A 24,973-nucleotide genomic window follows, 5' to 3' on the forward strand; every position below is an offset into this window, starting at 1 on the left:
TAATGGCTTACATTTATTCTTATTGTTTTAGAACCATTTTTCCCCTAGTGACCAATTACTGAAACATTTTTTGATGTTCAAAAAACGACAGGCTTACACAAAATGTTGCCATCTTTAACTGACATAGACTTTTGGATTCAAAGGTGGAGGTGGCACACAACATGCCGGATTGCCAATTAAATCGTCTTCGTCATTCTCAAAGTCGGATTCATCATCAACAGTGGCTTCCTGGTACTGTTGATATTCAGACACTAGGTCGTTCATGTTGGATTCAGCTTCAGTAAACTCCATCTCATCCATCCCCTCTCCAGTGTACCAGTGCAAGAAAGCCCTGCGACGGAACATGGCTAAGGAAGATGTAAAATAAATATTTAATATAATGTTTAAAATTATATAAAATATGACAAAAGTTTAAAATACTACATAAGAAATTAATCGCGTTAGAACAGGAAGTAATAGAAAATTATAAATGTCATTTGCACTCGCTTTTGAAAGACTATAAAATATCTTTAATATACGAAAAATTTCAATAAACATTGAAAATTTGCAAACAAAAATGTTAACGTATTGGCACTCTAAAGACCTGAGTACGGAGAAAGTGACGAAAACGGAGTTTTTTAACTTTTTGATAATACTATCACCTAAAAAATTAGTTAAAAGTTTGTTTTTTTGTTAAACAACCGGTCCCGTTAAGAGTTCGATAGAAAGAAAAAAATTTCTGATGTAAACAAGTGTTGCTGTTTTTAAAGTCCTAGATAGAAACAAGTTAATGGTACTAGAAGTCGATTCTGTTTCATTTTTTATGTTTTTAAATCATGCATTTAATCCGGATACAATTTTGTTCAGAGTAGTTGATATAACGTACAGATAGTAAGACATAACATCGTTAATTGTTTTGGAGAAACAAGAAACTTAAGATATGAATAGTTGGATTCGAAACGATAGGAAACAATTCGAATTACATATTTTTCTCACTTTTTTCTTTTTAATGTAATTTTTTTCCATAAAAAAGAAAACAAAAAACTCATAGAACAGCTTAAACAGTTATATTTGTGCCGAGTTTAAGATATAATATATATATACATTTAACCATAATATTACATGTAAAACTGAATTAGCTGCATATTTTCATAAGTTGCTTTCACATTAAGTTTTAGTAAGTTATTACATTGACAGAAAAAAAACAGAACTGGAAAATATCAAATTTCTAAACTGTATTTACTCAGTTTATATAGTCCAAATAACTTTGTTTTGAAATGTGTCAATCGTGTATATATTTATCAACTTGAAGCTTATTTACTACACTTCAAGAAATATATTTGGTTGTGCTGCTATGTTTATAATTCGTTATTTGAACCACAGACACTATATCATGCATTCGCCAGATTTTGTTGAATCTATGATGAATAATTCCTCTAAAGACTAATTAAAAGTTATGGAAAAAAACCTGTTTGTTTATTACAGCGTCCTCTATCTAGTTCTGAAACTGTCACAGCTTGTAAATAACTAAATAGAGTCACTATTATTTATGGAAAATAATTACAAAAATACTTTGATTAATTAAAGTTATAAAACACATGAAAAAGTTACCGGTGAACTGCTCTGACATTCTCTTGAAAATCTCCTGTATAGCTGTGGAATTACCAATGAAAGTGGCTGACATCTTGAGTCCACGAGGTGGTATATCACAGACAGCAGACTTGACGTTGTTCGGAATCCACTCAACGAAGTAGCTTTGGAAATTAGCAATAAACGATTAGATTGCCTCTGACGAGAAGATGACGTTATTTGTTATCCTTTACAATTACTCTTGTTTTCACGTAATTTAGAGCTTTCCAAAGAATTCAATTAATAATAAAGCAGCACTAACGCTATTAAATTCTATTTCAGAGTAAAGAACATTTTTACTAGTTGCACATGTTTATCAAGTTTGTGCAGTAGGTTCGAACAATTCTAAATCTCTTGAAATAACCTATAATTTTCGTTAACAATTTTAAAGCAATTTTTAATTTCAATAAGAAACAAAGTTTCGCTACTTATTTGTTAATAATATTAAACGATTAAAATATTTTATTAATCACAAAAATAAAGATAGTTTTTTTACTTTTTTTACAACAAAAATATATGATTGATTACGAAATAGAAAGGTTCACTTTTATGGGCTATATGCACGAACTAAAACATCCATATATATATATATATATAATTCCAGGATAAGGGACATGTTGGTCAATCAGAGCCGTCGCCTTTCACTAAATTTAACTATAAAAATAAAATATTTAAAGCCAGCCCTTAAATTAACTGCATCCACAACTTCCGAAAAGATCCTGTTTCAATAACCAACTTCCCTGCTTCCAAAATAAAGCTTTCTTAGTCGAAAAAACTTTTACTCTGCGAAAACACATTGAGTCACTTAGTCTTACCGTTTTCATAATTAAGTACGGAAAAAATACGTATGAATAATATTAATTTCCTTAACAGCCTGAAACACAGTTTAATTCTTCTTTTGCTAAGAGAAAATAATTTCAGAGGTCTTAAACTGTCCTCATTTGACAATAACTTTTCCATTCCAGAAATCACTCTAGTAGCCCTCTGATGAACCTTTTTCCATGAAGTTATATTCTTCTTAAATATGATAACCAAGACTAAAATACAATATTCCAAATGCAGTCTAACCTGTGACCTATACAATAAAATTATTACGTAATTAGACTTGTTTTTAATATTTCTGCAGATTTAACCTAAGGTCCTATCTTCACATCAAAATTATACTCGCAATTCAAATCATAATGTCCCATGCAATGTCTTGCATTTATTAGAACTGAAGATATCTGCTATTTATTCGCCCAACTCACCAAATATTTGAAGTCCTTTCGAAAATAGCATTCTCATGCATAAATATCCAAAACCTTAATATCATCAACAAACTTGAATAATGTATTGATCATTTTTTCAACTATTTCGTTGATATAAACCAAAAAGAGAAAAAGTCCTAACACCGAACCTTGAAATGTGTTTGTGTTTTCTTATAGCAAAGCCACATTGGGCTATCTGCTGTGTTCACCGAGGGGAATCGAACCGTTGATTTTAGCGTTGTAAATCCGTAAAATTACCGCTGTCCAAGCGGGATACAAGCTTTATGTGTATCCAACTTATGACATTAATTCAATGTGACTGAGCTCTATTTATAATAACCCTCTGTTTCCTTCCAGCGAGCCGTCTTTCCAGCCAATAAACCAACTTAATATTAACACCAAAACAAACCTTCTATTTGTCAACTTGCCAAGTGATATCTAAAAATCTAAACACATAAAATCCACACCCTTACTCTCATCTACATAAGCAGTAATTTCTCCAAATAATGTGAAAAATGTTAATAAGGTAATAAAAGTGTAATATTTGTTAAATGAGTTTGTAAAGCATTTTAATCAGACTTTCAAACACTCTTGTAAAATTCATAAGCTTATAATTACTGTACAATCTTTATCATGTCCTCTGAAAAAGGGAATAACATTAGTTAACTTCCGATCTTCTAACACCTGCTCACTTCTGAAAAATTTACAAAAAATAGTAGCAAGTTACTAACATATTCAATTCTCTGCTTCCTTCAAAATCATTGGAGAAATATGATGTGACCCAGAGTTTTATCGTTCTTTAAACTACCTTTTTTTCTTAATAAACTCATGATGAATGAGATGAATTTGTTTAATCTCATTTACATCTGTCAAGTGTTCAAGACGAAAAATATCGCTCATATTTTCATAAGTAAAAACTGAATAAAAAGTGACATTTAATAATTCAGCCATCTCATGGTCATCTGATATGTACTGTTCTCTATCATCCCTCAAAGAGCTTACTCCCATCCTAATATTTTTTTACCTTTAATATATTTTAATAAATCCCTATTATCGGTTATTTGCATTTTAATAAACGTTTTTTCGTATATTTTTCTCGATTTCCTAATTCTCCTTTTGACAAACATTTTTGATCCTCTATATTCTGTAAGTCTCCCATCATAGTAGAGTTTAAAGTTCTCAAATATATATTGTTTTTCTTTAGTTTTAATATTTTTGTCCTTTCTCAATCAACCTGTTTTTTATTTCCAACCAGATTGGGATTCCAACCAGATTCCAAACTGGGATCAGTTTCTGCAGAATTCACTGCAACTAAAACATGAAATTACATAATAAGAAAGATAACTTTTCACAGCATCTTATACAACTACAATAGTTGCTTTATTGCAAAGTAAGAAGGACGATTTTTTTACAGGTCATTCTGCCGTTGTGATTGCACTCATACAAATTTTTTATGACTGTAAAACATAAGCACAAAATAACAAGAAAAAATTTTCTCAGGCAGGAAAATTTTGATTTGCCAGGTTGTTTGGAAATCTTCAACAATGGGGGCTCGACAGTCTGAAGGTCACGGGTCCGAATCCTCGTCACACTAAACATGTTTGTCCTTTCAGCCGTGGGGGCGTTATAATATACGATCAATCACACTCTTCGTTGGTAAAAAAATTATCCCAAGAGTTAACAATAGGTGGTGATAATTAGTTGCCTCACCCCTAGTCTTAAACTGATAAATTAGGGACGGCTAGCGCAGATAGCGTTTGTGTAACTTTGGGCGAAATTGGAAAAAACCAAAACAATCTTCAACAATGGGCCCAAAAGTGGCTCTCGACATTACGGACCATTCAACGAGGTTTTGTAGTCTAACTCTCACTAAACTTGCTGATGAATATTTACTATAAACCATAATAGTATTGTCTGTGATTGGAGTCGGGCTTTTCTTTTCTGTACCACTTGAGTGTTAGCTAGTTTTCGTCATGTTAATTTTTTTCATTTTCTTTTCTGATTTTAGCGTTGTAAATCCGCAGATATACAGCTGTATTAGCGAGGGGCAATGTGTTTGTAATGAAATCAATCAATTGTAATTATTTAAAAGAATAATAAATATTACATCATTCTTCACAATTTTTGTAAATAAACACTCAGATGTTTATGTTACTTAATACTTTTTAAGTAATGAGCTGTAAAATGTTCAGGCAATGTTTCTCAAACCTGAAATTTACATGAGAAGTAGTAAGTGAGATATAAGTAATCATACAATACCACATATGTTTTTTGTGTCTAAAAGTAAACTTGGTACTGTGAGACTTGTTTAAAAATATATCTAAATATTTCACTAAAACATTTGATCTTTGTAGCATTAAATTACGTGTTTAGTTTAATGTTTGTACTTCGAGTTTCCATTAAGTAAAGTCTGCAAGTCTATACTATTTTATACTAACTAATTTGGCTGTTTTATAATCTTGATATATTTGAATATTTAAATTACTATCGTATCTTGCAACACAGGATGAATATAACTTTGTTAGATACACAACCGTAATAAATATATTGAACTAAATGGATTAATAACATATGCCGCAAATCAGTATTAATAACATATGCCGCAAATCAGTATTAATAACATATGCTGCAAATCAACAGTATGTATACTATACATCTCGGAATAACAACGTATGTTTTAAACTATTACAAAGGGTAGAACATGTAAAACTAACAAATTATTGTGTTCATTGATACTAAGGTTACCGAACCTGCTGTTTTTGTTTTGGATGGAAAGAAGTTGCTCGTCTACTTGTTTCATACTAATTCTTCCCCTAAAGATTGTGGCAACTGTCAGGTACCGTCCATGTCGAGGGTCACAAGCTGCCATCATATTCTTAGCGTCAAACATCTGAAGAAATATTTAAAATGTGAGTATTTGGATATTTTCTTTGAAATATAATAAATGTAATACTTACAAGAAGTGAACATTTTATTCATAACTAGCAAAAGTACCCGGCTTTGGTCAGATTATTAGGTTGATATATTTGATATGACTATATTATAGACAATTATATATGCCGCTATACGTCACGTTAATTAATTAACCTATATAAAAGTCCTTGTGAGTCACGTCACGTTATGCTTGATTTTAAACGTGTGTGTCTGTCATTAATTTATATTTGTAATTGTAATATAAGGAACAACTTTATTTTCCTATGTGGTTTTTCGCTAATTGTCTCAGTAAAAATATTCGAAATAATACCTGGGTGCACATGCTTAAGGAGCACTTTGTTTGAGTGCAAAATTTCATGTTTCTGCTTTCTTTCCTCTTTGAGTTATGGCTGTCACATACACACACGCGTCTGTCCATAGTTTTTATTTGTAATATAAGGAACCACTTTTTTCTATCTGATGTTTCGCTAGCTTAGCTCATTAAAAAAATGCGCGCGAACGTGCACGTTCCTTTTCTATGTAATTTTTCGCATAAAAAGATCCGCATACGCACGTGAATAGCTTATAATAGCAAGGTGCAAAATCACAGGGTCTACTCAGTATGGGTGCAAAATTTCAGGTTTCTAGATTCTTTTCTCTTAGAGCTATAACGATCACACTCACGAACACGCACGTGCGCATGTACGCAAGTGCTTTTCTGTCTGTCTGTGATTTATATTTATTGTATAAGGAACCACTTCTTTTCTATGCGGTATTTTTGCTAGCTTGCCTTACTGAAAAGATGCGCATGCATGTACGCACGTGGATAAGATAAGTAATAATAGCACAGGTGCACACCCTCAGGGTCCATTTAGTATAGGTACAAACTTTCAGGTTTCTAGGTTATTTTCTCTTGGAATAATAGCGGTCAAACAGATACACAAAGCCACAGAATGCCATTTTATTATTATAGATTAAATAGATTAATATTCATGAATCACTAATTACAGGTAGACCACGTTAACTAAGTTCAAGCAACATACTCTCAAAACATAACAATTGTATAATAATTTATAATACAATTATAATAGTATTATAATACGCTATAATAGTATTATGCAATTCTAAATAATTGTTTATTTGTGTGGAATATTCACTCAGAGCTACACAAGTGTTATCTGCACCGTCTATTTCTAAAGCCAAATGTAGACTAGCTAGTCAACACCATCCACTGTCAATTCTCGGTCTATTTTTATCTGACCGAATAGTGGGATATGACTGTTACTCTTTTAATTCACCTATGTCGTCAATGTAGGAGCGCAATTATGGGTCAACGGGACATGAACTAGGATCCAGTATATAAAATTCGAAATGTCGACTATATGTGTACGTATAGTCCTGTTGCGAAGGAAAACATTCTAGACTTAGACTTACATAACTAAAGATGCTGATGAAAGATCTGGAAATATATTGATAAAACGTTGTCAATTAAATATACGTATAAATATATATTTTAGCAAAATTAAATAGTTGCATCCAAATGAAGCCAAATAAGTAAACCAAATCATGAGTTTTTAAAGCCATAAACAAAATATATTAAAATTAACCAAAATACGCTGCATATTTTTCAAAAAGATCCTTGGATACAAGTTATAACGTGATATTATAAAATGTATCCTAGGTTATTGAGGTGACTGAAGAAGTAGGATCTACATTGCGGTGAGGATACACCGTCTATCAGTCTTAACCTCCAATTCTCTAGTCTCACATAAGAAGATTAGAAATTTAGAAATTAGGAGAGCAAGATGTGGGTGCTCAACCCCACAACGTCCCAAATTTGTATCACCCTTCACTGCCTGCGGAGAGCTGTGAAAAGATAACTGCTCTCTCAAGTTGAAATAATAATAAAAAAGATAAACATAAAATGATGAAAGATAAATAAATAAAATATAAAACGAAAATGAAAATAAAATAAAAAATAAGGAAAATAAGATATTACCATTTGGTGGTAAGTAAAATAAAACTTACCTCTTGAAGTTAGCATTCCTGCCCCAATATATAGATAATAAATATGGAATGCTCTTTTTGAAAGAACAGCTCAAAAGTTGAAGCGAGAATACGTTTATTTTTACGACTATATTTTATGTTTTTATTTTATACATTATATGATTTTATAGACATCTCTTAGTTTTGCTCTATCTATAAAGAAACAAATTCAAAAAGTAAGACGAGACGAGTTGGTACTTCATTAAAAAGGTATTGGTTTAGGAATGGGTCAAACATTAGTTAAATAAGATGAAATTCGTGATATTACAGAAATGAATTTGTAATGTCGATTAAATTACTAACCTATAGCCAATCTCAAATGACAGGTAAAATTCTACCACTCCCACCCTATAGTATAGTATAGCTAACTCAAAGAAATTTACGAAATCAAGCTTGATCAAGAAAGAGACAGTAAGACGAGATACATTCCTTTGTGAACCAATCAAAATTAAGATCATTCTTGAAACGAATTCGTGGAATATTCATACCATAATTATTAGTAAAAAATGGTTAGATTAATAACTTTTAATATATAGAAAAGCCAATGCGTTTTAACAATAGCTTTCACAAAATGTGTGAGATAGCAATAAAAATGTAACTTAATATTGTTGTTAGTCAACGTACTGAAGATATAAAATGAAATGTATAAATGACAAAAATATTCGTTGGGTTCTTAAATTAGAGTCTCCAGTCAGCAAAACCTTTGATGATATAAAAATTTGCGTGTTTGTGTTTATTTTTTAATTTCACTCAAAGCGGATATTTGCGCTAACCGTCCCTAACTTATTAGTGTAAGATTAGAGAGAAAGCACCTAATCATCACCACCCATCACCACAATGTATTGTTTCCGCGTCTGAAAGAGCGAACATGTTTGGTGTGATGGGGAATCGAACCTGCGACCCTCAGATTACAAGTCAAGCACCCTAACTACTTGGTCATGATGGACCTGATATGACAGAACATAGCTTAATTGAGAAACAATTTTAATTTAAAATTGAATCGATGTTTTTACTTTAATGATAAGTTTTATACGCTTGGATTTAGGCTAGGTGATCCTGCAGTGTGTCTTTACGCTTATTATACCAACACTCACTACACTTATAAGGTTTCCACTTTCCTCCACCTCCCTTACGGCTTCCCGTCACTAAAATCGTAAGACGCAGACGGTAACTGATATGTTCTATCTGTATAAATGCATTTTGATTTTTATGATTCCTCCTATTTCGAGAAATCACGTGTGTATCACGTTATACACACTCGCTTTTATATAGGTTAGATTAACTACAGTAAAATGTCAATTACAAGCACATTCAGTATCAGATGCAAAATATTAAAAGATTATTACTTGAAAATGTACATCAATAGCTGTTGTCATGTTGTCACAAACTTATGACATTCGTAGCCTCAAACTAACCCTCGATAATCGAAGTACAATCCAATATTTATCGATCCGGACAATGGAGTAGAAATTCCGTTATTCTGTCTCATTACAGCAAAAGGAATAAAAGAATGTGTTATAAGAGTCGCAGTTAAATCCCACTATTGAGTCTGAGAGGAGTAGCCGACTAGTTAGTGCTATGTGATATTGACTAGCTACTTTCCCTTAGTTTATCGCTTTAAAAATAAGGACTGCTACTTCTGAAAGTTCTTTGTGTAACTTTGCATGAAATCCAACAAGTAAACCATTGGAGTTCCAATGTAGTAAGCTTAGCACTAATATTATAACTGGTATTGTTTCGGCTTTGTTCACTCACACCCTCTTCTTTGTCTTTATATATTTTCTTAAAGTAAGAGCAAATTCATCACTAAGCTGAGTTTCAGTACAGTAAAGATTGAAGGAAATCGTGTGTTCTTGAAGACACGCAAGTTGAAACTCGAACAGAAAAGCAAACATCTCAAATTAATAAGTGAGAAGTAAAATAGAACAAACGAGTCAAAGAGGCTCACAGTATTGTTACTTAACCATTTCTTACAAGTGCAATATTCTTATTGCAAGGTGAGCATGTTTGATGCGACCAGAATTTGAACCTGCGACCCTCGGATTACTAGTCGAACGCCTTAACACACTTGGCCATGCCGAGCCAGAACTGAGCTAATTAGTGGTCACGATCAAATAAAGTTGGACTGTTTGTTTTTTGTCAATTTCAAAATGTCAGAAAAATCATAAATAATTTCTATCTGGAGTCCAGTTTTTTTAATGAAATATTCTTTTAAATATGCAACAAGATAATGTTTTCATTTCAAGGTTACTCAGTGCAATCAACATACATGTACATTTATATCATACGGTGTAGTAGCTGCACCTTTTATACTTTTTGCTATAAAATTTTAATATAACGTTAAGGAACTGTATTCAAGTTTTTAACAGATATGTTAAAATGTTTTCCTGTGAATGTCTTCTGGACACGTGCACAAATCAAACCTTTCTGTAGTTTAGTGAAACGGAATACCAACGTTACAAATCAATAAAAAAACTGGTTGCTAATGAAATAATATTACGTCATCATCCGGCTGTTGTTAAATTGGAAAGAAAAAAGTACAAATATTTAACATATAAAGAAAAAGGGATATATATATATAACTGCTCAAAATACTAATATATTCAGTGAAGTAAAGGAAACAAGACATCGGAGAAAATATTACATACTTTTGGATTTTTAAATAACTGAAGTGTGACATTTATTTTTAGCTGATTAGTTTCGACATTATCATTAAAATATTTATAGAATATTTATAACGGTAGACAGCCACAAATTCTAGGTGTCGCTGGAATATAAAAGTGATTTATTTGTCTCACAATTTTTCATTCTTGGTTTCGGACATCAATTGTTCATATAAATATATTTGCTCCCTGCAACGCTAGAATGTACAATATAACTATACTTCCTTTAGGACTTCATAACTTCTAAATCAACTTGAAAATGTGCACATGCTCCTAGATTATATGTTTTTCTTGCGAGAAAAAGAAGCCTACACGTTCTTTATATCCACATAAACTTGTTAAGATTTATATGAATAAGTTATTACTTAATCATGTTTCTTACATTTATTCGCATCTACAGATTACACCATTCTAAAAGAAAGAAAGTTTGTGACATGATAAGACTTCCTGTACATATAAACACAGATGAATTAGATTATTTATGTGGACATCATAGTGAGTGGAGAAAAGTAATAAAACCACAATATCATAAATAACTTAATAATGCTTCAAGTAAAATATGATATAGTAAACAACTAAACCACCAACTCTTCATATGAACATGAAAATTAAAGTTGTTCCTTACAGTGAGTAATAACTTTAAAATGCCACAAACAAGACAATAAATGTTAATTAAAAAAAGAAAAGACCAGTAATTTATACCTGTTGTGTTAGCTCCGGCACCGTGACAGCACGGTACTGCTGGCTCCCTCTAGAGGTAAGTGGAGCAAACCCCGGCATAAAGAAATGAAGACGGGGGAATGGAACCATATTGACAGCGAGTTTACGGAGGTCAGCATTCAACTGGCCGGGGAACCGAAGACATGTTGTCACTCCGGACATCGAAGCAGACACAAGATGGTTCAAGTCACCGTATGAGGGCGTTTTTAGTTTGAGAGTGCGAAAGCAAATGTCGTATAGAGCTTCGTTGTCGATGCAGAAAGTTTGGTCAGTGTTTTCTACCAACTGATGCACAGACAATGTTGCATTGTAGGGTTCCACAACTGTCTCAGACACCTACATAAAATATGATTTTTATTAACTTGACACAGTTGTTGACACATATCACAATGACTTATGTTTGTTATTATCATGGTAAGTGCCAATGTTTAGATCAGTATCATCAATATGTATTGCTAATATTCCTAAAAAATTGAATATGAAATATCCACGTATTTCGTACTGTCTTTGTAAATATTTTATTGGTAGACGACTCTCCATTTCCATCATCTGTTTATGTGTAGGAGTATTTAGTAAATTATATGTTTGTACAACCACAATAAGACATTATCAGGACGTTCATAAGGAAACGACCAATTATGACGAAAAGTAATTATATCTGTTTTTGCATTTTCGAATGATTCATTTTAATTAAGTGAAACAGTCAAATGTTTAAGAAAAAAGAATATGAATTCCATTCAGTAATCATTTATAAAACTACTTAATAAAGAAACTGTTTTAATACAGATAGGAGTTTGAGGATATTATTAAAACTGCTTCAATACAGCTAGAAGTCTTTTAGGAAATATTTAAGCTGCTTTGATGCACCTAATAATAACAGGAGATTACTGAGGCTGCTTCAATACACTTGGTAATAACAGGAGATTACTGAAGCTGCTTTAATACACCTAGTGCTAACATGAGATTACAGAAACTGCTTTAATACACCTACTAATAACAGGAGCTTCCTGAAGCTGTTTTAATATACCTAGTAATAACAAGAGATTATTAAGGCTTATTTAATGCACTTAGTAATAATAGGATATTACTGAGGCTGATTTAATACGCCTAATAATAATCGGAAATTACTGAGGCTGTTTTAATACAACTAGGCGTTTTAGTGACTTATTAATGACATATCTAAACATTACATTGTATTGTGATTACTACTTAAATAAAGTTATTTAAAAATTTAACTTAAATTGTTATTCATGGAACATAATATTCAATACACATGGATATTTGAGGTGAATACTTTTCTGGAATGTGAGATGAACCATGGATACCTACGTCACTTGAGATGATGTATTTATTATTATTCATATTATTGCATCTTCGCATCTGACTTTGGTGTAAAAATCAGTGAACAATGCAACAAGGAATACGACCTTGAGGCTTATTTATTTAAACCTGGATCGCTAATAAAGGTATTAAGCTTTGGAATTAAAATTGCTGGAACTCGAACTATTACCAGGCTTCACAGATCCGTGAATTAAATAAAAGGTTAGAGACGCACGCACAATTATAATTTTGTTTGTAGTCTCGTAAACGTGATCACTGTTGCAACACGCTTTCAAATTTAAAAAAAAATACGTAATTAGAGGGAGGTACAATCATCGTGGAAGGTGTAAAAATAACTCGCACATGCTTAAGTATTCAACATTTATTTAAGTTTGTCCCAAAAAATAAATAATTTTGGCAGAGTCAATTTAAAAAAATTACTTGACGATGTTCTGATTTTTGCCTTCTTTGAAACATTACAATTCAAACTTATTAATAAATATTAGTTATGTAACGAAACAAGAAAAGTTTTCTTAGTAGGCTGGAGTAGTAAAAACAAATGAAACGAGTTTTAAAGTACGCAGTTTCTATTAACTGGTATTATATCACGCACAGACTAGAAAAATATCTCACATCATATTAGCAAGATAACAATTTACCTTTCTTTAAAAAGATAAATCGATCAACGTGGTCTTGTAAACCTCTTAAACATCTGGAGTGTTTTACTTTTTATTACAAAATTACTTTCTTATTTTTTTTGTGTGTAGTGATCTCAGAACTACTTTTTGAAGCTGCTTACCTTTGGGGAAGGAAACACAGAGAAAGAGGCCATTATGCGGTCTGGATATTCCTCTCGTACTTTAGAAATAAGAAGAGTGCCCATTCCAGAACCGGTGCCGCCACCTAGTGAATGAGTGAGCTGAAAGCCCTGTAGACAATCAGAACTTTCAGCTTCCTTTCTTAGAACGTCCATCACTATATCTACTAATTCAGCACCTTCAGTGTAATGTCCTTTAGCCCAGTTATTTCCCGCTCCACTTTGACCTGCAGACAAAGTGGTCAGTTAATAAAGGTACCTCCCAATAGCACAGTGTTATGTCTATGAACTTACATTGCTAAGAAAAAAAAAAAAAAAGGATTTCGATATCCGTGATGGGCAGAGCACAGATAGCCCAGTGTGTAGCTTTGTGTTCAATTCCAAACAAACAAATGTTTTATAATTATTGACGTTATTCGTTATGCAGTGAAGATAATAGTAGTATGTAATATCTATACTTCTAATTATGATCACATAGATAAGTAAATAGTGGTCAGTTTCAAATGAAAGAGATACTCAATAACAACTGTAAAAATCGCTGAAATACACAGCGGCCGAATTAAAAATAAGATAGATTATTATCTGAAAACACAAAAAAACGTATATAAAATATTAATTCTTAGAGAACAGATTATAGGAAGTGTTAGTTAAGTCTAACTTGTAGACGTGTGCATGCAAACTAAAGTTGTCCAGTTTGTAAACCTATTTAAACGGAAAAATTATCTTACTTGAAAGGATAAGACGAGGATAGCTTTGGCTTCAAAACTGAAGGGAACGAAAGATAAATGCAAAACAACACAACAAAAATAACAACAAAAAATATCCCATATCTCAATCTACTGCTGTTCAAATTTAAGGGAACATTCCTTGTTACTGGAAGCACTAGAGAGATACATCCCTTCTTAACGCCATATGAATTATGCTTGTAAATAAGATAGTCACTTAGCTTATCATAAATATTTAAACAATTAATGGACGTAGAAATTTATAAATGATGGATTTTTTTCTTGTTTTATGCATCAGCATTTAATTTGAAACACCTCTGCAGTTGGTGCTTATATTTATATTCATGTTATTTGAAATGTTTCATAAAGATAGCGTTAAAATAAAACTTAATAACAGTTCACAATTTGTTGTGTATGTTGAGCGTTTAGCTGATAAACATTTCTTTATAGAGCATTCATTGCTTATATCGAGAGGAATTAAAATACATTTGAAATAAACTTTCCAAAACTTACCAAAAATGTAATTATCAGGTCTGAATAGCTGTCCGAATGGGCCAGACCGTACCGAGTCCATAGTTCCCGGCTCTAGATCCACCAGAATAGCCCTGGGAACATACTTTCCACCTGAACAAATATTACAAATTATTTTCTATTAAGAAACAATGGAGTTATGTATCATTACATTTTAGTTGAAGCGTTGTTTCTTATATAGGTTACAATTTCAGAACAAACATGTGTGCTGTTGACAATAAGCCACTTAGATTTATTTTTATCCCTCCCCAAAGATTAAATGCAAATAATATTAATAAAGATGTATAATATAATGCGAAAACAAATTCTCAGTTTTTAATTATTGTTTATTAGGAAAATCCTACCTGAAGCTTCATTGTAATAAACATCAACTCTTTCCAGCTGAAGATCCGAATTTCCCTTAAATGATCCTGTTGGATCAATACCATGCTCGTCAGAAATTACTGCCCAGAACTATAAGTAATGGAAGAGTGGAAAAGACATATAGATCGAATAACGCCGGGAAACAAAATAAAGGTTTGCTACTTGAAAGTAATTTGACGATGTTTGTTCTAAAATCATATTGAAAATTACTTACACCCCTAGTTTTCGAGTTATGGTAGATTACTTCGTAATATTCTTACATATTGTGAAAATAACTTTCTATAAGAGCTTTATTTATTCATTGAAAATTAAATTTAAGAATGTTTAAAAATAATACATAATAGAAATGCAATCAGTATAATAAGAATATATATTGAAAATACATTCAGGTTATGTTCAAAACTTTTATCATGTTGCTATTTCTTTTTTAGAAAATGGCTGTTTCACTTCTTGCGCCTTTTGTATATGTTTTCAGTTTCACGCTGTGAGAACCATCAGTAATCTCCCGTTATCGCAGGATTCCATTGTCTTTGATATCACGGTTCCATTGTAGAAATATCTTGATGGAAGTGCTCACCATGCTCGTCGCTCATTGCACATAAATCATTTGAAAGAGAAGTCTAAATAGGAGTATAAGAAGTGCATCTTTAGTGACATATTAGACCCCATTTTACTGTGGTTATCGAGCATATCACTATTCATCACAGCATAGTTTTCATCCCTCTAATTTCCAAGAAATTTTAACAACCATTTTGAATGATTTTCAGGAAGCACTTCTTGAACCTGTGGCCCAATAAAGACTCCATTCATTTCTGTATCACTGTTGTTTTAGAAACTTGTCAGAAAGATATCTGACACCATTACCATCTTTGTTCATCCCATTTTACAAAATTATTGTTTTGTTCCAAGTTTAATATGAAGTGGGGCAAAAACATATTTTGAGGATTTACTAAAATTTGACACTGTATATTCTATTTCCTTGCTATGCAATGATCTCTCACTGGTTATTCCTTCTTTTAAAATGATATTTTATCATTTTAACTGTCCAAGGGATGTTTGGTATACTCTGCAGATACAGCAGGAGCACAGTGAATTTTAGATACCACATACGTTCCACCTATGGTAATCCACTTGATGCCCTCAAGTGTAATCTGCATGCTTTGGTAAGTTTCTTTGATATCCACAGCTTTAGCAACAGCGGTTGATGGCTTAGTGTTTTCATTGTACAAAAGTACATCGTTCAGATTAATTTTAGATGAGTCGATATAGAGTTTCCATTACTGAGGATGATGTTCATTACTTAATACTTTCATTAGTGCATCAACATTTGTGGACAAACACAAAGTGTCTTGCATGTAGCAGTGAGAAGCACGACTTTGATCACTACTTTATTAGTCAAACAGAAACTATTTTTCCTGTAACTAATAAGCTACGTTGCTATAAACGAGAGTCGAGAAGTTTCGAATGGTAGAGATAAGTCACGAATTAGATCATTTAGCTTTTCTTGTGTGATCAGGTGAGTCAGTTTATGTTTAGTTGCCACATAAATAAAAGTATAAGATGCGGGTGATTCATTGTTTTCTTCGCAGGATAACTTTCCTGCTTCCCAATTTGCTGGTAGATGTGGCACTTGAAGTTCATCCCCGTGAGGTACTGGTTTCATTACAGATGCATTATCTGTATATTTAAATTTTTGTTTAGTTTAGTTTGAATATCCAGAAATATTAGTTATACAAAAATAACAGTCGGTTAGATGATTTTTTGGATTAACATCACGTCATGGGAACTACAAATGGCATATTTGTTCTCTTCATATTCAGTTACTGTGTCACACCTGATGTGTAAACTGTACAACAAACATGTAAAATCCAATGTTTTTATTGCTTCCCAATTGTAAACCTAAAGTAGTAGTATTAAGCTATCTTCACTTCGTGTGTAATGTGTTGCTTTTGTGCAATGTAATATATGTTCCAAAAATGTTACAGGAACTGTGGGTGACCTTTGCACTTTTGGACTTTGCTTAAACTGGAGGCAGCCAGCGTTTCAAGCAAATTTCTAAAAAAATTGTAAAATAATTTCTATTCACAGAACTGGAGTTTAAAATATTAAAAACACGTTTTTAAAGAGTTTGCTTATGTCGTGGTTATGATGTGAAGAAGAATACCAGACTTTGTTTTGTCTGTGCTCGGAGCGAGGCAAAGTGACCAATTGAGTGAATGAGAAGCAACTGAGAAAAAAGGTGTCTGATTCCGCCCCTGGGCTTCTTGAATGTTCCAGCGAACTGAAAAAGTGAGGGTTTTGTGACTCTCAGGCAGAGAAGGTGAGCGTAGAAATGAAGCAAAAGTTATGCAATTAACTGTAATTATATAGAGAAGAAATAGCATCTATGATCAATATATTTGGAATTTTCAACAATACAACACACTCAGTGTTTGAAAGTATCAAAAATACATGTCACTTACCCACTGAACTGTTCAAGTAAACTTAATTTTACAGTATAGAGCTATTGTACTCAGTTGATATTATAGTATTTCACATAGTGCTGGTATAATATTAAGATGTTGCAAAAACTCAAAATCTGGAGGCGATGGACAGATTCTGATTACATTTTTCAAATCAACGCCAGCAAGTTATCCTTAATCACTTGAGTTTTATTCAAAAACTACTTATTTGTCGTTCAGTGTAGTAGGTAAAATAAAATATCCTATTTAATTCGAGCAAGGAGAGCAATTTTTCTTCATTTCAATCAACACTGAAATCGGGCCATATTAGGTTCAATATATGGTCGAAGAAACACTTGTGTTGCTGGATATTGATAAGAAATTCTTTCATGGTAATATAATTACTCGCGTACAAATTCTTTAATATGTCAATCATGTATACGCCCGCTTTTTGTTTTTCTTTCTTTCTTTATAAATGTGAGATTAAAAACATAGTTTCAAATTTCCTTAGAAGGGAGATGTAACAGCTAAAAAATTATCAGTTGATGAAATTTCCATCCGTAGAAAATGCATAGAAAAAAAAATGTTTTGGTCCTGTGAAGTTGCACAACAGTCTTAGCAGCTGTTCTCGTACGTACTTTTATGGTATCTCAATTTTTTATTTTATTTTTTCAAATAACACAATATACATTTAAACAAACGTAGAAGAGTGTTTGTTTCTGTAACTTCTTCGATCAGTGAATAGACCTCCACCAATTTTATTAGCTGAGAAAGTCAAAACACTGAAATTAAAGTACGAAAAACATATGTAACACCAACAAATTTGAACGTATCTTATATTCATAAAACATTCAAAATAATGTTCTCAAAACATATTTTCTATCACCTATAGACGACTCAATTTTTATGCTGAAATATATGTATATATACATATACAAGTATGGGGATAGTGAGAACATAATTGTTACTATTTCATTCAGTATGTAATAGCAATTATTCAATGATATTGCTTAACATTCATGCCAACAAAACTATCCACATGATACCATCAGTACGAAGCTGTAAGGTGTTTCCAAAATATGTTAGACATGAAAGAACTTGCTGAGAGGATGTGTTTATTTGTTTATTTCTAGTTAAGCACAAAGATACACAAAGGGCTATCTGTGCTATGTCCACCACAGGTATTTAAACCCAGTTTTCAGCGTTTAAGTACAAAGACATACCGCTATGCCACTGGAAAGAAGTATTGGTATCTGGGATGAAACGAACGTTAAGTTGAATAAGATAAAATTTGTAAAAATATTGTGTAAAATGAGGAACTCAGCGTACATAACTAACGATAAACTTGACATACTTGTAACAAAGATTTTGAAAGCTATGCCAATGTAGGGCTTCTTGGGTTTACCTGATGAATCAAGGGTCCGGAATGTTTTTTGAATAAGGAATATTAATGAGGTAGTTAGTGCTACGGAATGGGATGATATTATCTTGTCACAGATCGCATATATAATGTTGCTTTACACTAGCTTATCCTGCAATTTAGTTTTGAAAAACACAACTCTCTCAACAATACTTAAATTTCGGTTGTGACGAAACTTTATTTTAGGAATAAAATTATAAAAATCTCAACTTAAACAAATTTGGTTTTCATAACTTTTATAAACTATTAAACTTAATGTAATTGTGCCACATGAAAGAATAATATGAACATACTATGTGTATTTTCAAGTATTTCATATCAGTTGACGTATTTTCAAGCCCGCGTCGTATGCTTCCCAGCCGTGGGGTGTATAATGTGACGGTCAATCCCACTATTCGTTTGAGTACAAGAGTTGGCCTAGCTACCTTCCCTCTAGTCTTACACTGCTAAATTAGGGACGGCTAGCACAGATAGCCCTCGAGTAGCTTTGTGCGAAATTTCCAAACAAACAAACCTATATATCATGTATTAAGCATTTAGTTATGTGTTGGATAATCTCAAGATTATATCATATGCAATTAATTTGTAAATATTTGTTAATTCAGAAATTACCAGGAAGTCCTTATGGACTATTGGATTTTTAAACATATGTTATGGATTCATCATATTTTTTGAGAATATATGTATGTTACAAACAATAATTTTACTATTAGTGCTTGTAGCCCACTGAGAAAGTAATCAGTAGTATGTATTATATGCACTTATTTTTGTCGCCCGTAGGGTGTTTTCTTAAAGCAAAGCCACATCGGGCTCTATGCTGAGCCCCCCCAACGGGTACTCGAACTGCTGATTTTAGCGTTGTAAATCCGTAGACATACCGCTGTACTAGCGGGGTGCTACAAAAACTGTCCATATTTCAGATTGTTGAATGTTTCGACAGGCAAAAAAAGTGAACATGATACAATATGTAAATACCAATGGTTGTATATGTTACGTAAGTAAGTCAGTAATTATAGGGTTAACAAGTAATCTCAGTTTTTTTCATCTAAAAACACAAATAACTGGTTTCCATTAGTGACCTTTTTATGGTTGACTACCTTTTTATAAGTGAGTTTACTTCTCAGTTTTAGAACTGGAGACACTGATGGTAATTGTGAAATATTTCGATATATTTTAACTGCGAATTATCATTTTTGTAATATTTTTCGTATTGGAATCCCATTGCTTAAATATTTCAAGATACAAAACAACTGTTCATGAAGTTCAAGAAGAAAAAATAAACCACATCAAGAAACGTTGTAGTTATTATCGCTTTCTGAGGGATCGCATATCACTTTTCATTTTACGAAGTGTAAAGAAATATTACTAGGTTGTCCAGAAATAAATGTCGGAACTATCACGATGATCTTTAGAAGCTGAATATTGAGTAATTTATCGTATTTAAACCAACGTTTGTCGCTTACAAGGTGCCTTAATTGTTTGCTGTGTCAACTCCACTCGGAATAAGTTTCGCAATCCCTAAGACATTATCAACAAATAGATAAGTGAGTCCTACATGAACTGACTGAAGATCAACAAGATCGGCGTTATGAGACCTGTCAAGGTTGACGCTCCAAAAATTGAACAAATTGGGAGTCGAGGTTCTGTCTCATCCACCTTACTCCCCAAACCTTTCCCCTACATATTTTCATTTTTTCAAGCACTTTGCCAACTTTATGAACAATAAAGACTTTCAAAACCAGGCAGCTGCAGAAGAAGCTTTCAAGGAGTTCATTGACCATAAAAACTCTGACTTCTACAGCAGAGACATAAACAGCATCGTTACACGTTGGCAAAAGTGAGTTGAAACAATTGGTGTTTACCTTGATTAAAGCATGTGTTACAACATTCGTTTATACTTTTCCAAACTCCGCAGTTCAAAAACTACATTTATTTCTGGACAACTTAATGTTTATTTTGTTATCTTATCAAACTCTAGTGAGTATAGATATGTTTATTATATGTGTACGTGTGTGCTTTCATATAAATTAGATAAGTTAATTCGGATGATTATAGATAACTTCACATTTTCACAGAAATAAATAAACGAACTAAGGGAATGAACGGTGTTTATCTTCTTGTGATAAAAACATTTTACCGTAGTCGAAAAAATAATACAAAGTTCGTTATTATCAACAAACAGGCTTAAACAGCATGGCTGGGACAAATTTCAAATATTTACCACTGTCTTCGTTATTGCTAAGATTATTTAGTTAGCAAGCAGTGTTTTCTGGTTTCAAAGTCTAAGCAGTTCTATATATTTTTGCCTATTAACTGAAGAACGAACTGTAGTCATATTGAATCAAGAAACACGGGTTGATTAAATGCCAAGTACGATTACAGTGAAACACTCACGAATGGCAAACTTTTTCTCTTCAAGTAAAAAGCGATGTGATCCTACAAAGTATTCATATAGAGTCATAGAAGATAGTCAGAAAAGACCACAGTTATCGACTGAAAAAATAGTTAATTCACTATTTTAGCTAAGCATAGCACTGTCTAACTGACCTAAGTGCTCAACAACCACATTCGTCTGTCTCAAAACAAGTACTAACCTCGAGAAAATCAAGTCAAAATTAAATGAATGTACTTGAAACATAATTTTCCTGTAATTTCCAAAATGATACTGCCACAACCTTTTGAATTCAGATTCTTTTCATGAAAGTAGCTAAAAATAACACTTATTACCTGAATAAACCATAGAATTAGACCAATCTTCACAATTAGCAAACCACTCTCTTACTATACAAATTATCTGCCTCTAAAACCGTCAAATTCTTAGCTCCTGGGCTTTATATTTTGTTATAAGCAGGAATATCTGTGTGAAATTGAAAGGCTGATTACAGTGGATAATAAAAACTACGTTTTAGATATTCTTTGACAGATTGTTTAGGCAGAGTATTCATGATGAAACTTTGTAGAATGGACAGCAACTGCCTGTTACGTATCGAAAGTCTTCCGCCTTTCGTCTTCAGGTCGTCCTCTACACTCGTGTCTCCACAACAGGCAGTTGCAGTCCATTTTACAAGTTTCATCACGTTTTAGATAAGTTGCACTGTCACGACTTTCGTGAAAAAAAAAAAGGCAAGTTGTTGTTGGTTTTCTTGCCACGGTGAATTTAAACTTTAAAGTGATAAGATTGTTAGCATTTAGGCTATTTGACTAACATTTGTTGTAACCAAAACTTATTGAAGTGAATAACAAATGATTATTTTCTTATAATGAGGATGATAATGAAAGAGAGGAATTAGTAAGAGACCGTAGCGTAATTAGTTACAGATTTCTAATTAAGCAAGTTTGGTAGTATTGTAACTGAAATTAATATTCTGAAAAAATATTAGCTAATTATTGAACAATAAGAAAAATAACACAACCAGTTTTAAAATATTAAGTAAAAGTCAATAATTATTCTTCCTGTCCAATCGCAAAATAACCAGCTGTGAATTGGTTTCTAGTTCAATGTTGCCCACTTTCTTTCTAACAAAAAAAAACACGTTTGAGAATTCTATTAAAATTTTGACATCGTCTGTAAAAGGGGCTAAATATTGCAAAGGATTTGTTCGCTCGTAGTTGAGCACAGTGGTACACAGTGGACTATTTACGCTCTGCCCACTACAGGTGTGGATGAAATACCAGTTTTTAAAGTTATAAGTCCGTAGTTGTACCGCTGTGAGGCCTTGCAAAGGAAAACCGAATCACTTACGAATTCCTTCTGTGCATTATATGTATCTAATTTGTCTTTATTTAAATCTGTTAATAGCGAAACATATTTTTCCGCTTAATTAATAAACCATATTATCGTTATTTACTAATTATTAGTAGCAAAACAAAATGAGTTTACATTTCTTTTCTTTAAAAATACAACTTAGAAGAAACGCTTTTGCCTTTTAATCGAAACACGAGTTTGCTTCAATCAAGGAAAGAAGCCATCGCTATAGAGAAAAGACAAAAAGGATTGAACCAAACAGTGATTTATGACTTTTTAAAGTAATTACTCCTTTTTATTCTACTATGATAACCTTTCAAATTACATTTTTGAAATGCAGAATTTGTCAGAACTGGGTGTATGTATATGGTAAATGCATTTGCTTTTATCTTTTAATAAAGAACGAGAAACTTATATATACACGCGCGCGCGTATGTGTGTGTATATATACATATTGTGAAACTTTCGGAACTTCTTTCTCTTGAAGAACTTAATTTTTGACTTTTAAAACCTAAAATAAATACGAAACATTAAGAAATATCTTAATCCATAAACCATTCTATTGCGCTAATTACAACTAAATAAGCTGGAAATTTCCTTATTTGTTCGATAACAAAAAGTGCCAGTACTATTCTATCCTTAATAAAATTACTTTAATATATTTATCTGCCAAAGTTCGCTTGGTATTTATCTGCAGATATTCCTTTCTTAGCGAATAGAGTCATTTTGTGTAGGCGTGAGAAGAGTAACGACAAAGAAAAAAATCTTACCTTTGAACCGATCTGATTGCCGCATTGACCGGCTTGAACATGAATTATTTCCCTCATAATAATGCCCGTAGTGAAGTTAAAGCTAATATTTTCAAATCATAAGCTAAATTAGAAAAGTGGCTATAATATTGTAATTGACCGTGAGAAATGTTCACAAACTTTCCGCACAAACGTATGAAGTTTAGGTAGTTAGTTTATAAATGTCACTGTAGAAGGATAGACGTATACTATGCACGTATCAATAGAGAATTTGACTGGAATATTTAACTATCACGTCACAATTATCGTTGGTGATAAGAAAACAAGTGTAAAAAAAAACAACAAACTTGTGATAATCACATATACACAAAAGTTAGGTTAGTAAAATAAACATAAAACAACAAGTATGTTTTATAAAGCGTTTAAAGCTAATGACACTAACTAACAATGATCGCTACTGAAAACATCGAGGAAGAAACATTTAAAAATAGTGATAATTTTTCGTGAGAAAATATGTACTTGATAAATATTTTCAAACTATATAATAGATGGCAGCAGTATATCAAAATGTGATTACGTGTTTGATTTCACACGCATTGCAAAATATATTTATTTTGCTTAATTATCAACAGATTCTAAAATAAATTGATTTACAACGAAGATATGAACAGCATTCCATAACAACTTAAATATACCACAATTTTATCTTTAAAACCATGTCATCTTTTATGCCAACTATAATAAAGAGAAACTTGAAGTTAAGTGTACTTGAACGAAAAAGATACTATTCATACCGTTGAAACATTAGCATACGTACAGATTACATGATAAATATATGCATGATTAATTTAATTGACCCACATAACTGATCACATTCTGTGCATCGAGACGGACGTTATTATATCAATATTTTAGCGTTTGTTACATTTTTCGTATCGGTATATTTCAAATTTTATATCTCTTCATTTACGTAGTTCTTTTGAATTATTAGATAAAAGCTGAAATACTATTTCTTTCATTGATACATATATTTTTGAATTTGTTTCAAAGATAACTCGAACTCGTATTTTCCGAGTTCTATCATGGAGATTTAGCACGTCTTTACGTGTGGTGTAAAACTTTAAACATGTATAATCCCGCAAAAGTTTCGTCTTAATAAATAGATATTGTAAATAATTCTTACGGATAATTTGCACATATGAATAATTCATATTCACAGGTAACTTTTAAGTGTTGAGCCTGGATATTCCTAAAAAAAAAATATTGCGTATCCATTGCGACGAAAAGGCGTTATCAGTATGTCTTCTGCAGTGTTCGCTATACCTTTACTTTCTATTTAACAATTTTCTAAGAACGTGTGAGTAAAAACAAACAATCCTTATCAGGAACTGCATTGTAGTCAGGTGAAAACATGGATTCATCTTATCATTTAGTATGGTACTTGTAGCCTTAAAGCTACTCTTACTGTCAACTTCTGGTAATAACTAGATTATTTACCGTATTCTTCAACACCAGCGTAGCTTCTAAGAGACATTTATTTTCTACGTTATCAACCATGACAGATAAGAGTGCTCAAGATGTACTTGTCGTGATGTCTATATCCTTTTGTTAAATAAAGAACTTTTTTTAATACTGCTATTAAATATATTTACTGTTTATACTTAA

The 24,973-nt window shown here is 32.2% G+C and overlaps 1 protein-coding gene across 1 annotated transcript; it reads right to left on the minus strand.

The window, feature by feature from the left end:
* On the minus strand, positions 1-23,588 carry LOC143232449 (tubulin beta-2 chain-like). Its single transcript, XM_076467913.1, has 8 exons — positions 23,330-23,588; positions 14,935-15,043; positions 14,573-14,683; positions 13,317-13,561; positions 11,180-11,533; positions 5,606-5,745; positions 1,591-1,733; positions 1-347 (listed from the first exon to the last, which is right to left on the minus strand). The coding sequence occupies exons 1-8, from the start codon at positions 23,384-23,386 to the stop codon at positions 115-117; spliced, it is 1,392 nt and encodes a 463-aa protein (XP_076324028.1). The 5' UTR covers positions 23,387-23,588; the 3' UTR covers positions 1-114.
* Positions 23,589-24,973: the final 1,385 nt, after the last annotated feature.

This window comes from Tachypleus tridentatus, chromosome 11 (genome assembly GCF_004210375.1).
Source record: "Tachypleus tridentatus isolate NWPU-2018 chromosome 11, ASM421037v1, whole genome shotgun sequence".
In the NCBI taxonomy this organism is placed as follows: Eukaryota; Metazoa; Arthropoda; class Merostomata; order Xiphosura; family Limulidae; genus Tachypleus; species Tachypleus tridentatus.